We start from the raw sequence: 14,101 nt of genomic DNA, 5'->3' as shown, positions 1-14,101 counted from the left end.
TCCAATTGCTATTACTGGAATTTCCTTTCCTTCCAGGCCACACAGAATCTGTTTGAACAGGTACTGCACATATTATACTAAAAGCATTGCCCAAAATACTTCAAGTGTAAAGCTACCTAAAACCTGACCACTCAAAAGGAATTGGATTACTTAAAGAGTTTAAGGTACACACAGCAAAACAACACATATAACCATTTGAAAGAATCACTTGAGAGGCTTACTCTGCCCTCTGGTGCACTCCATCCCACAAGGACAGAGCATCCTGCACAAACTCAGGAAAGCAACAGTCTGATGTTAAAGCAAGTAAGAGGGTGTGCTGAACTAAAGTAAGACAGTTCAGCGCCCTACAAGATCACACACCAGGAAACAGCAGCATGAGCAAAAGCACAAAAACACTCTGCAGGACAGAAGGTAGCCTGGCTAGTTTTTATTCCTTTGTATTTAGAGCAGAGAGCCTAATTGTCCTGGCTAAGGACCAAGACCCCACCATCTAAAGCCCTGTGCAAATACAGTATTTGCTGGTTAGCACAACAATTTTCCAGTGAGACTGTTCCCAAGGCCAGCGTTACGAGCTGCCACCACCAGTAAACAGATGAGAGGAGACTAACAGGTACCTGAGCACGCCACAGAACCATAGCCCCACACAGGGGCTAATCAGAGGTACCCTAAGGCAGAAGGCTCTATATTTATAGCCTGATAGCACAAATCAGGTTTGGAAACTCAACTTTTGGCTAACAAATTGAACAGCCACACATGCTAAATTAGAAGGAATTTACTATCATATTGAGACAATGACATATTCTATAAAGCATAGCTATAAACTTCTCTAATGACAAAATTAAGGTCTGTTAGGAGTGTTTTTTTCCTGTGAATAAGTTGTACTACATCCCTACAGAGTATTGCTAATATTCTTTAAAATTAACTTGGCTAGATCTTGTTACACTGAACAGCCAAAATTTTTCTTCTATGAAACATACAAAAAATCCATTCAATGTCTCAGAAGCTGTGAGCATCTGAAACATCCATAAGAAGCTTAAAACCTATTCAGTAAGAACACAGCATACTGAATAATAAGAACTACAAGGGACAGTACATAAACTATGGATTATGTAATTATAAGCACTTACAACCCTTGCTACTAGTGGAATACTGGAAAAGCTTAATAATTAATTATTTTAATTATTTAGCCTACAGTTTCATATAAGCAATATTGTATTAATAAAAAAAAGTTTAAAGGTCCAAGTGGCCAACATCAACACACCATTTTTTGCCAAGAGAAAGCATTTCTGGATGAGAACCAAACTCTGTACCTAGAGTTAACACGTAAAAACAGAAGTAGCATCATTAAGATTCACTTGCTAATGATATTTATGTGTGATAAAAATACCCCCACCCAACAAATTAGAGAAGAGTATTCTTGTTTAAGGGACCATACTACTAAAACACACCTTCAGTGCAAAAAAGTTCTTTTCAGAATTAATCCATCAAATAGACAATGACAGCAATCAGAAAGAGCTATTTTGCTTCAGTGATGCTGAGATATTTAAAGCTACAGAAAACCAAACTGAAGAGTTTCCAACATAAGGAGCTTTAATAGAGAGCTCTTCTGTAAGGAGGGTGTATTCCCAAACCTGGCTATTGAACAGCATGAGACTTCGAAAGGATGCCAGAACTCTGCAACCAGGAGACTTCAGTACTCAGTTCCATGCTAAGTTATTGAGTGCCTTGACTTTCCTCATAGCTAAGCACTCACTGTACCTGTGCAATGAAAGTGCCTTCTTCGTGTGAAACTGGCTCAGAGAGACACCATCCTCTCCAACACAGACTTTGGCATAGATGGTTTTCAGCTATACTAACTGCATGGACAGAAAAGTATGGGGGAAGAGTACTGCCCCTGCAAGTCACTGATAAAACCTGCAGGAGAAAGTGAGCAATATATAGTTTAAATTATCGGATTCACTTGTGTACTAAACCGGAGGATGCCAGCTTCCAAGCCATGACTCAAACACTACCTTCTTCACTATAAAGTTGCACAACACCATCTTCCCCCAGCAATTATCACAACCACAATTACAACTGCAGGAAGAAGGATCCCATAAAAGACTGTGATAGGAAATGAAAATGATGACCTGTTTCCCATATGGTTCATATTCCTCAGACCGTGAGGAACCTGGAGATGCAAACAGCCTTTACAATGTGATATAGTAGTAGATAAGGCTTTCTTCAGGTAAGCTAAGAAAGCCTCTAAATCCTGGTCCTCATGGGTGAATTTTACCATCCTGATATCTGTTATGAGGACAACACAGCAGGTGCAATCTAAACGGTCTCTGAAGGGCAGTGATAAAATGATGGGGGTGACTGAGCAGCTCACAAGGGGAAATGCTACAGACAATTCTTACAGTCAAGAAAGAGCTGGTCAGGGTAGTCTTAGCCCACAAAAGGCTGAAGGACTGGAGTGTCTGTCATATGAGGAGAAGCTGAAAGAGCTGGGGTTATTTAGCCTGAAGAAGGTTCGCCTGAAGTGCCACCTTATAAGTGGGATAGGAAAGGATGACTGAGACAGACTCTTCTCCGTGGTATATAGTGGCAGGAGGTGAGGCAGTGGTCAGAAATTGAAACACAGGAAATGTGCCATTTAAAAATATGAAAGTTTGTGGTGGTGTGTGTTGGTTTTTTACTGTAAGAGTGAAGGAACTGCACAGGTGAGGAAACAGGCTGCTCAGGGAGGTTTTGGGGTCCCATCCTACTTAGCACTTGGCTGGAAGAAGTTCTTGGTAACTCACTCTAGAGAACTCCACTTTGAGTAATGGGGTTGGTCTACAGAGGTCCCTTCTGACCTTCAACCATTCTGCAACTCTGTTGAAATTGTGATGTAAACTTTTGCTTTTTTACTTCAAGTTTCCTCTCTCTGTAGATATCCCAGTTTCCCACCAACCAGATCCAACTGTGGATTCGGAGTGCAGTAAGAGACATGGGTAAACACAGGCTTTTGCGCAAGTTGGGATTTTCCTTCCTTGGCTCTGAGGACCTATGCACTGCAGCTAAATTGGACCAGGCTACTTAATTCTACTAGGACAGCAAGCCATGAAGCAAGCTTAGCTGCTCAGATACACTGAAAAAGTTTCAACTGCTGAAAGCAAGATAGCTTTTACTGAGGTTACACTGCCTTTTGGATTCAGAAATTTGTCAAAAAATACTTGCCAGCTTCACTAGTTCAGTACAACTCAAAGAAAACAAAACTTTACAGTGCAGTCAAACACTGATGTGATCATCTGTCCTTCAAGAAAAAATAGTTACAACTTTATAGCTATGTGTGTGCCTCCTCTGAAAAACTGCAAAATGAGACATTTACATCATTTTAGGCAACCTACATTTGTATAATAGATTTTGAAGACATTCAACAGAAAGATATGAATATAGAGTGACAGATAACAGAATTTGGATTAAGCCATTTGCATGCTACTATACACAATAATAGATAATTATTTAGAATCAATATACTGTAAACTCCCATAAAACCAAATTAAATGAAAAACAAAACATGGTCAGTTCACCAGATTCACAGAGAACTACAGTTCAAAGCAAAAGGACATAAAAAGACTGGATAGAGAAAATCAGACCAAACTGTTAATTTAGCCATGAAGTGAATGTGCTACTGTTTTCTGAACATCTCATGGTGAAGCCACAGTGCAGAGAGCTAATCCCTATTTCTCACCAAAACAGGCAGGAATGCACACTGGATAATTTGTTCCTACTGATGACATCATTCTGTTAAGTTTACTGTTTTTAATAAGGAACAAGTTTCAGTCTTTTCTCACTTTCTCCCATGTACATGATCAGATCAGCCTCCCAGTGACCTACTTTATGAGTCACAGTCCTCACTATTTATGATTCAGAAAAACGTCCTCTCTGACAGTATTTCCCAGACTACTGTGGGTTCATTCCAAGAACCAATTTCATCTTCATTGGTTTCCTACAGGAAACCAGACCAACTTCCTATGATTTTATTTTCCTTCATTTCAGCATGGCTCACATAAACTAACTGGAAGTGAGAGTGATAGAAAACTTTATTCTGCATAAACACAAGCCAATACAAACACCACCAAAAAAATCCTGAAGACGTCACCAGTTCAAAGTGACCAGAATGTGAAGCAAGCTAAGATTAGAAGATCTTTTCCCTCCTTCCCCAAACATGATGCACACAAGCAAACCAAATAAATTTATATAAACACAGTCTAATGCTGACAGCTGTTTAGGTCTCTGGTGAAGACATTCACCTGAACAGATAGCCAAGTTCTACTCCCTCTTTCAACACTGCAGATTGTTTTAAAATGCTAAACACTGTTGGACTGTTTTTTAAGTCCAATAGCATAGTCAAATTTCCCAGCCACCTCAGTCAACAGACTCGGGGTGCTTACCTTCTCTCCTCAGCTGCAACAACAGAAGTACTGCTAGAGATGCTAGGAAGCAAGCTCACCTTGAAGAAGTTCTAGACTTCCCATAGGACTGCTAACATACTAAGTATCAGCCTGATACATCCAGGTCAGCTTCTAATAGAGCCATTTTCATTGTCCTCCAGGATATTAGATTTCTAAAAGCCAAGACTCAGCACCACATCTGCATCGGCTCAGAATCACAGAGTAGTCTGAGCTGGAAAGCAACTAGGAGGATCATCAAGTCCAACTCTAAAGGGAATGGTCCATACAGGAATCAAACCCACAACCTTGGCATTATTAGCCCCATGCTCTAACCAACTGAGCTAATCATGCAATGAGACATTTGAGGAATAATCCTTCCCATAATCCATGGCAGAATCATCCAAAAATCTACAGCAGCAGCATGAGCATCACTATAACCCTTCATGCCCTCCCAGAGCTGTGACCAAGATGCAGAGATAGGTGATGTTAGCATGGTACTAGTACCATGTACATTTTAGTCTCAAATTAAGTGGAACAGGTTATTCCCACAGACATTGCTATATAGTGAATCAGTTCAAGAAAAGGGATACTGGGACACCTAGCTGTGGACTGCAAATACCCAGCATAGTTTGCTGGCTCAGATTTCACCCTGAAAAGGAGCAGTTCATTTATCTTCTGGACCATCTGCTGTCCCTGGATTCATATAACCCTGTTGTTACAGTTCTGTGAGCTAATAAACCAGACCCATGTTAACACAGTTAATTCAATCATGCAAGCAAATTAAAAGCAGAATAATTCTCATTTCATGTCTGTATTCTGCTGTGTGTGCTGTCAATAACTGCAGTCTTTCAGTGTGATTTCCTCTTGCTGCATTTCAAGACTTACAGTGATAGGAACAACACACAACTTTTTGTGGGAAGGTTTACTTAGAAAACCAAAGTCAAACTGATTTTCAGGAGGCTTAGATACTCCTTCACTTCTCACCTCAAGAGAAGCCATGGAATATTATAGTTTTAGAATGCTTATACATTGCACACAATAAGAACAGGACATATGACTGGCACAAAATTTATTTTAATGACAATTTTCTACCTGGACATCAGCTTCAGTTTGTAATCATGAAGTATAATTGAGGATTTTGCAAGTGAACAGTGGTCATCTGTTAGTAAACTGAGCTTTTACAGCAGTGTAGATTAATAAATGTAAACCACAAAGTTATTGCCTCTACTATTAATTTTCCATCCTTTTGATGCAGCAGTACTTGCTAGGGTCAACTTACTAGTTTTTAATGACCCCTTTTTAATCCAGTTTCTCTAACCTGATTTTTTGTCACCAGAACCCCAAAAGCGTTGTAATACTGCAGGTAGTAACAAAGCTGTTTTCTCTGTTTGTAGGTCAATATTTCAAAGAATATCACCTGCATGAAAACTGGTATAGGAGAAGCCTTTATAGAAGTGATGAATTCCGATATATGTATTGATTTTAAACAAACCAAATAATGTTGTTTTAAGTACTGCTTGGCCTAAGAACACTGCATAATTTCTGGACTGATCAGCAGCAAAGTCTACAGCAAAAGTTGTTTTACAAGGCAGAATAACCAGAATTTTAAACACGTAGATTTTGTTGACAATAACAATTTAACCTCTCTTCTTCTGACATCTTAATACATATTGAATAGCTAACTCATGCAGTAATTTAGCACCACAGAAACTGTGACTGTCTCAACTGAAGTCAGTGTTTACCCAATGAAATTAACAGTTGTTGAAATGGCTATAAATGCTGTGGTCTAAAATAATAAAGGTAATATACAGACACCAACACCACCAACACATTCATAATTCTCAGTGCTAGAGATGTTTACTCACCTTGACATGGCTCTGAGCTCCCAGGTTGTAAATCTCAGAGGGTTTGACTTCATTAATGATCTTCACCAGGCAGGTGCTGTCTGTGAGATCCCCATAGTGCAGCTTCATGTCTTCAGAGTTTAAGAACACAGAGTTAATACACTTTAATCTCGGAACAATATTGCATTCTTGGTCCATATCCTATGTCAGGTCAAGGTCTGAGCAAATATTTATCGGAAAAAGTCAAGAGATTACCAGTTAACTTGGTTTTGCTTGGTTTTATTTCTCCCCTGCTTTAACCACAAAATACATTTCCCCATAGGAATAATGAATGGCATTTCAGATCCTTTTTTCAATAATCTTATTTATCTAGCAACATTTATATCATTTGTTTAGTAGCTTACACTTCATTTTCCCAGGTTGTATAAATAAGTTCAATGTCAGATACAGAATTCTAGTCACAAAAATGGGGCATTTTTCAGTTTGGGGTTCAAATCTTTCACTCAAAAATGCTTTAATAACTTCTGAAGCATACATCAATGGCTTTCTTCTCCTTCACAAAATGCTGCACATGTTTTAGTTTCTCACTGTAACTTCACAACACAACAAAAATGTGTAAGGTATCTACTAGATGAACATTTAGATAACATTACAGTACAACCTTCTGCATTTGTTACTTTTGTTTTTCCATTTAAAAAATGCAGATGCACACTGGAAGGGAATTGAAGAAAACAGTTTAACTGTCAGTGAAACATGGTTTGTGATACTATGCATCAAAATCTCAAAATTTGTTAGATACAGATATTATTTATCTTTTCCAGACTTCAATTTCTTTCTAATTTGTGTATAAAAAAGTGGGTAAGAGAATGAAACCAGCTCCTGTCAAAATTTAAAGAGAAGTTGAAATGGTTTATCAAGTTGTCCTTGTTTTCAGACCCTGACCTGTCAAGAAGATACTGCAAAAGTGAAATTCACATAACAGATCTCCTTTTTGCTCTTATTTAAAATAAAATTGAAAAACGAAACAACCACACTGCTATTTACAGATCTTTGCAAAAAGAAGTTATAACTATTGATGAATTAGCTGTTTATGTTTACTTGTCATATTTATATAGATTTTCATTTGATGTTTATGACCTTAATATTTTTGGCCTTAAATACCAGTCTTATGTGAAACCACAATACATTTTTTTAACTGCTGTTGAGATATGTGAACTAAGGTATTAGTTATGCGGGTTTAGATTTTTCTTTTTTTATTTTCATTTTTTTAACAGTATGAAACAGCAAGGAAATGAACAGATCATATGGTTCTCAGATGTTCAGCCCTGTACATTGCCATAAAACATGTGCATGAGGCTCTTCAGGTTGCTAAAGTAATACGTGATATATCCTTGAAATTTGTTTTTACATCCACATCAGTTGAAAAGGACATTCTGAAGAGACTTCAGACCCAGCTGAAGCTGTGGCTATGCTAGGAAATGCTAGGCTGGAAAGAGATGCCAGAGCCTGTGTTACTCTTCCTACAGCAAAGACATGCAGTCCTGCCACGACTCCCAGGCCAGAGAGCAGTTTCAGAGCTTCCCAGGAAAGGTGGCCTGCCAGCTGCACTGACCCAGGAAACAGGGACACCAGCCCACTATTACCATCCATTTAATGCTCTCAAGGAGTGTGCTTATTTCGATTCAACATCAAGTCTTCAAAGCTTCTGGTCCAAATGGCCGTTCTGAAGGAGAGCAAGGAATGAAGCTGTGTTCCCACCTGACCCATGAAAAAGATGGCCTTCCAAGAGTGAAAAGGCTAAGCAGAAAGACTTACCAGAAATGGGGTTTATTTGGTGCACAGATTCATAAATACATATCAAATGCCAGAACCTTTGAGCTTTAGTAATATTCAATCTAAAAACCTCCTTAGCAAGCAACAGCTGGAGGGCTTGCTCTAGGATACACCTTGTCTTCCTTCCTGTGCTCCCTACTTTTTTCACACAGAGAGGTTCACTGTCTATGGAGAACACCATCTTGCAGCATGCAATTGATTCCTCATGGGAAAAACACACATGGCAAAGATAAAATTAGGGTTTGCTCACATCAATCACTTTTGCTTCTTTGCTTCCTCCAGTACTGCCTGGAAACCCATTGTTTTCAAACAGTTTCCATGGAGTAGCCTTTCCTGAGATTCCAAGTCCAATTCCTTCTCCTCCCATTCATATGGCTACATTCTTCAGTTAAAGGAAAATGAGATAAGAAGTGGGGAAAAAAAATTAACGTCTGCTTTCTCTTTTCTTCCTTCCATTCCTTTCCTTAAATGTTTGTATATATATTTATTGTGATCTACATTGTCTTCTGAAATCACTTTTCATAACCACAAGATGGTCCTCACAATGCACAGGTTCCTGTTTGATTTAATTTTCTTCATTCTACCTTGTGAGCCAAGAATGCAAGTCATGGGAAACAGTTCTTACATTGTTCTTGACAGAAAAACAGGTTTCAGTATTCTTCATAAAGGTATTTTGTTCAATTCTACCCCTCTCCTAATCAGATATGTTAATGAGCACTGTACAGTAAATAGCAACTAATCAGAGCAATACCATGTCATAAATTAAACATTTTTTAAACAAAAATTAAAAAAAAAGACCAAAGGAAATCTATAAATTGCATTATATATTAAACTTGATAAAATTAGGCTCTGTTTAACCATGGTGTGAAGCAGACTTCAAAGACATGATTTTTTACACCATGGAGATACTTGTTAACAATGCTTTAAACTGAACTATTTAGGACAGCTTGCACAACTCTACAATATAGACACAGCATGGAGAACTGTGTGTTTGTTAAAGTGCTCAATCCTTCTGCTGAACTGGAGCTATCCAACATTTGTACTGTTTCTCATTAAGAGACGAGTTAACTTCCTTTAGGATAAAATAAACAATTTTTTTGCCATGTGTACAATACAGGTAATAATTTCAACTTCCCAGATTATCATTGGTAACAGAGAATACAGTAAATTGTCAGCAAATTTCCAAGAGCAATGCCTTTCCTTCAGGTAAAGCAGGTCTTCCCTTCCTTGGGTGCTGGAATTCAGAGGGTCCAAAGATCCATTCTTCTTGTTATCAATAAGAACTGATCATGTCTTATTCATGCTCTCATACAGGCTGTTTCCAAACCTTCACCTCCATCAGACATCATGGTGCTCATGAGGAAACACAAGATAACTACCTCAAAAACCCCACGTTTAATTACTTTGAAATCTCAATATTTTTAACCTCACATAGCATTTTCCAGCCCCAGCCAATTTCTAACTGCCCAGCTATTTCTGAATTGTGGCAGCATTTCTACACAACATAAAGTGCTTTCCTGGGTCCCTCTCACATTTTCTCACTTTAAAAACTCACACACACAAGTGTACTGATATTTCATGCCACATCTTCTTCAGAGAAAAATGGTCATTTTTCTTTCTGAGATAGAGCAGCTAGCTAACACTAGCAGAAGGAAATTCAATTCCCAAGGACCTTTCTCCACCAAACGCACAGCCCAGACTAAATATAATATATACCACCTTAAATATAAAAGCCAAGTCTTACTTCCTTCAGTGTGAGCCTGTGGGTTCTTATAGAGATGTTCAATCCGGCCTGTATTAAAAGAACTGGACCGACGAACGATGCCATGCACCTGGGGATTGTACAAGGAAAAATAGAAAAGTGGTAAACATTAAGAGGAAAGTGTTCATTACCATCACTCAAAATCCTCATGTACATGGGTCTTAACCCTTTCATCAGGTAATCAGAGCTCATCCCTCTTCCTAAAGAAGGACAGTTATCCATTCACAAACATGATACTGGGAGATGAGGTCAGGTGCTGTCATATTTACTTTAGCACCATTGAGTGGTTTTCCCTTCTCCCTTGTTGACACCACTAGCAGCCCAAACATCACACCCAGTACAGAAAAAACACTGAATTGCCCCAGAGCACCATCTCCTAGTGAGTGAGGCTTCACAACTTTACTGGAGTTGGAGAAGCAATGTGTGAATGCCAAGAAAACCACTACTCCTTGATTGCAGAGAAGTCTTTCTGGAGGCAGAGACAGACATAGGAAAAGCAGCAGCAACAGGGGCTGTGGAAAGGACAGAGTGGGCAGAGAGAAGAGAAAGGGAGAAAGAAGGGAGACAAGGGGAAAGAAGGGAGACAAGGCAAGGCCCAAATGTATTTTTAAAATGAGCTGTCATTCACTTTCTGGGGTGCTGGAAGAACAGCCAGAACAGTCAGTGCTGTTTTGTAGACCTCATGAGTCACTGTTCTCCAGTGGGTTACAAGAGACAGAGACAAGCCTAAGGCTGAAACCCAGGTTGGGAATTTCCTTTAACCTGCCACAATAAATAAACTGGTGAAAAAAAGCTAAACTGGTTGTGACTAACATTAAAGAAAAGACTGTCTGTGCCTAAAACATTACAGAATTTTTTCAAACATTGACTCTGTTTCCTCCTGTCCTGTAAGATAGCCCCATGATGTCTGCTGCCAGAATTTGAGTTAGCTTTGATTACCAGCTACAGAAGTTGTGCTTGCACAAATGAAATCAAGCTTAATCATCTGACTGTCCTCCACCTCTCCCTGGCTTTTATTTCTGAAAGTGACCCCTTGTACGTTGATGCATCCTAGGCTTGGTTTCTTGAGGCCATCCCTTCACTCTCCCACTTGATGTTAACTTGCAAGAATATAGAAGCAGGAACAGGTAGTGTTTTGGTTTAGTTTGAGGATTTTTGTTTTACACATAACACAAACTATGGTAATTGACAAAAAAAAATGTCTTTCATTTCATCTTAAGTCAAAAATTCAGCCACATAAAGTGCACACAACTGAAGATTGAGACCAGTTTGCTGATTTAAGAATGACATTTTGGTGGCAAGATTTAGAAGAGCTCAATAACTTCATCTTTACAACTTACAGGTCAAATTTATGATGCCAATTTCCTTGCAGAAATCTCTTGTGTGTCCTGTCACATTGCTCACAACATACCACATTCTACAATTCAAACTAAACTTTCCACAACTGCATAAAACATTTGCACTTTCAGGATCAATGAGGCACTGAGAAATGTGCCCTCCAAAAGAAATTTCCATCAAATAATGGATTTTTGAAGATACAGTATAAAAAAACTTGTAATTAAAATATCTATAAAAATAATTCTTTACAGATTGTGTGGATAATTTATAGGGCCATCAAGTTTACAGAGAAACACTTCCAAAAAAAGACACTTTCATAACAACTTCACTTTCACAATAACTTCACTTTTACAAATGATGCTGAAAATATTTTAAGTACTCAAACAAACTATTACTTTGCTGAGTAAAATATCTGACTTTGCAGTTTTAATGTAACTGATTATTCTGAAGGAAACTAACTGAGGTGCTCAACAACAGAGGAGGTTTAGATTAAATATTAGGAAAAAAATTATTCATGGAAAGGGTCGTCAGAAACAAAGAAACAGTTTCAAAGAACTGAAACAGGCTGCCCAGAGAAGTGTTTGAGTCACCAGCCCTGTAGGTATTTAGGAGACAAGTAGATCTGGCATTTAGGAAGACAGTTCAGTGGTAGACTTGGCAGTGTTGGGTAAACAATTGTACTGGATGATCTTGGAGGTCATTTCAAACCTAAATTATTCTGTGATTCTTCTAGCAAAATTTTGGCTTAAAATTCTCATGAGAGACTTCTTGAGCACACAGTTATCTATCTCTGAATTAAGTCATGCTGGAATTCATGTTCATCTGAATGGTTGACCAATAAGTCAAATCTTGCCATCTAAAAAGCCTGATGAAAGATTGGGCTTGCAAGAACTTTGTGTCTGCTCATGACTGTGGTACAAACTTTTGACCAACGAGATGTGCTAAATGCAACCATTCCAGGACTTCAAAAGCTTCAGTAAACAGGCAAATCCAGAGAGCCTGTTACATCCAGTGATAGCAAAAAAACATGTGAGCCCTTCTGCTTTTTTTTTTTTTTTTTGCTTTTTTTTTTTTCTTTTTCTCCCACTCCTTATTCTGGTATGCACACATAAGAGCAAGAAAACCTGCTGAATGCTTAATCCATGACAGCAATATTACCGTAAGAAAACTGATGAAAGGTACCTTTGTCTGTGTGGGACAAGTGAAACACAAACTCTGTGACAGGCCAAAATGTGTGCAGACTGGTTAATCTAGTCAAGAATGTATCAGTGGATTTTTCTCAACCGAGCCAGATCTTCAAACACATTGAAGTTTTTTTTAAAAAAAAAATGGGAACACGGGGAAGCATTCCAAGAAATTGATGGAGAACTGAAGAACAGAAGGAAAAAACTCTACCCAACTATAGTAACCTTTGTATTGTTGAAAGGGTTATGTTTCATTGGCTGTTGTCGGCTCCCAGCTTTGTTGTGGACTATGGGAGAATATGTACTTTTGCCTTCAAAGCAGCAAAAGCAACCACAATAATATCTCTCGTCCCCAAACGGAATGGAGAAATAGTAAAAAATAATCAATTTACAACACTGAAAAACCAACTTCAATAAACAAATTAAACAATAAAGCAAAAAAAAGGATGGAATAAGCAAGGCAAGATTAACATGGTACAAAAGTATGAGAAGCACAGGCTGGCTGAGAAGAGACTCCTCACTAAGCTATGAAGCAGTATTACAACAGAAGTAATAAAACTCAATATTAAAACAAGCACTAACTTTCACTAAACCCCAGAAAAATACTAAATTGTGGGGCAATTGTTTTGACCACCCCCTTTTCTTCCATTATCATACATTTTAGAAGCATCTTGCATGACCAAGAAGACAAATATTCTTACATTTATGCCCACATCAGTTCAATCCCCTCAAATCATACCCTAACAATGGCAACACTGTGATTATTGCTTTGCTGGACCACAAGAAATGTGATTTTTGCCAGGGAAAATTATGCAGCAAGCAGGAATCAGACTCCCTTTATTTCAAGGAAGAAGTAAGTGAAAACCACGTGCTAAGCAATAATTAATCAATCCAAGAGAAAAGGTAGAAAGTAACTGTACCAAAGTACACACCTTGTTTGGGGTTTGTTGTTTGGGTTTTGTTTTAGGTTTGTTTTTTCCTTTTTGAACAGAGAAAGTGAAAATGCAAGGTTTTCATTGCTGAAACATAACTGCCAAAATAAAAGGGCTTTTACTGTGGAGAGAGAGGTGGGGAAAGAGAACAAACAACAGATTCTTATTCCTTTATGTGATACATTTCATCGTAAATTATTCCCTAATTCCTTACAGTTTTGGCTCACACAGGTCACTGCTTATCTGAGCTGGCGGGAAACATGCAAAGCAGCTATACCCCGAGGAGAAGAGGGAATCCACCAGTGGACATTAGATGATAAATAGTACAATAACCTGGCATGATTACAGGCCATGTTGCACATTCCTCTCTGGAGTTTTGATTTGTTATCTTGGACTGGAGTGGAAAACATACACAGAGAAGGACAGAAGCAGAGGAAGCGGGCTGGAGCTGCAGCATCCAAATGACTCCATCAGCCTGCAGCCAGTCACCGAGTCACTCACCTCATAGCCTTTTTCCAACAGGAACTCAGCCAAGTACGATCCATCCTGGGAAGAGTAAGATATAGGAAAATGTTAGAAATACATTGAATAGGCCTGAGAGATTTGGACTGCTTAAGATCTCAAAAGAGGGAAGAAAAAAAATTTTAGTGAGTAGAACAAGCTTATACTTTGATTTCTCCAGGTTCATACACCAACCTAAAAATACTACAGGCTCTCTTTAGTTAATTTTAGACTATGAAGCAGTATATTTTGAGATGACTTGCTTACGAACTCCCATCTCTTGAATCTC

General features: G+C 38.5%; 1 protein-coding gene across 1 annotated transcript in view; it reads right to left on the bottom strand.

Annotated features, from left to right (window-relative positions):
• Nucleotides 1-14,101, bottom strand: part of GMDS (GDP-mannose 4,6-dehydratase) — a 409,498-nt gene that overhangs the window by 333,384 nt on the left and 62,013 nt on the right. The window contains exons 2-4 of the mRNA XM_005526455.3: nt 13,813-13,857; nt 9,840-9,927; nt 6,284-6,393 (exon numbers count right to left, since the gene is read on the bottom strand). Of these exons, the coding sequence (XP_005526512.1) occupies nt 6,284-6,393; nt 9,840-9,927; nt 13,813-13,857 (243 nt within the window). The remainder of the gene's footprint in view (nt 1-6,283; nt 6,394-9,839; nt 9,928-13,812; nt 13,858-14,101) is intronic.

The sequence above is a fragment of the Pseudopodoces humilis genome, chromosome 1 (genome assembly GCF_049639895.1).
Source record: "Pseudopodoces humilis isolate 2021_Gansu_Grassland_sample_001 chromosome 1, ASM4963989v1, whole genome shotgun sequence".
Lineage (NCBI taxonomy): Eukaryota > Metazoa > Chordata > Aves > Passeriformes > Paridae > Pseudopodoces > Pseudopodoces humilis.
Note: the sequence above shows the minus strand (reverse complement) of the source record. Positions and strands in the feature narration are given on the sequence as shown.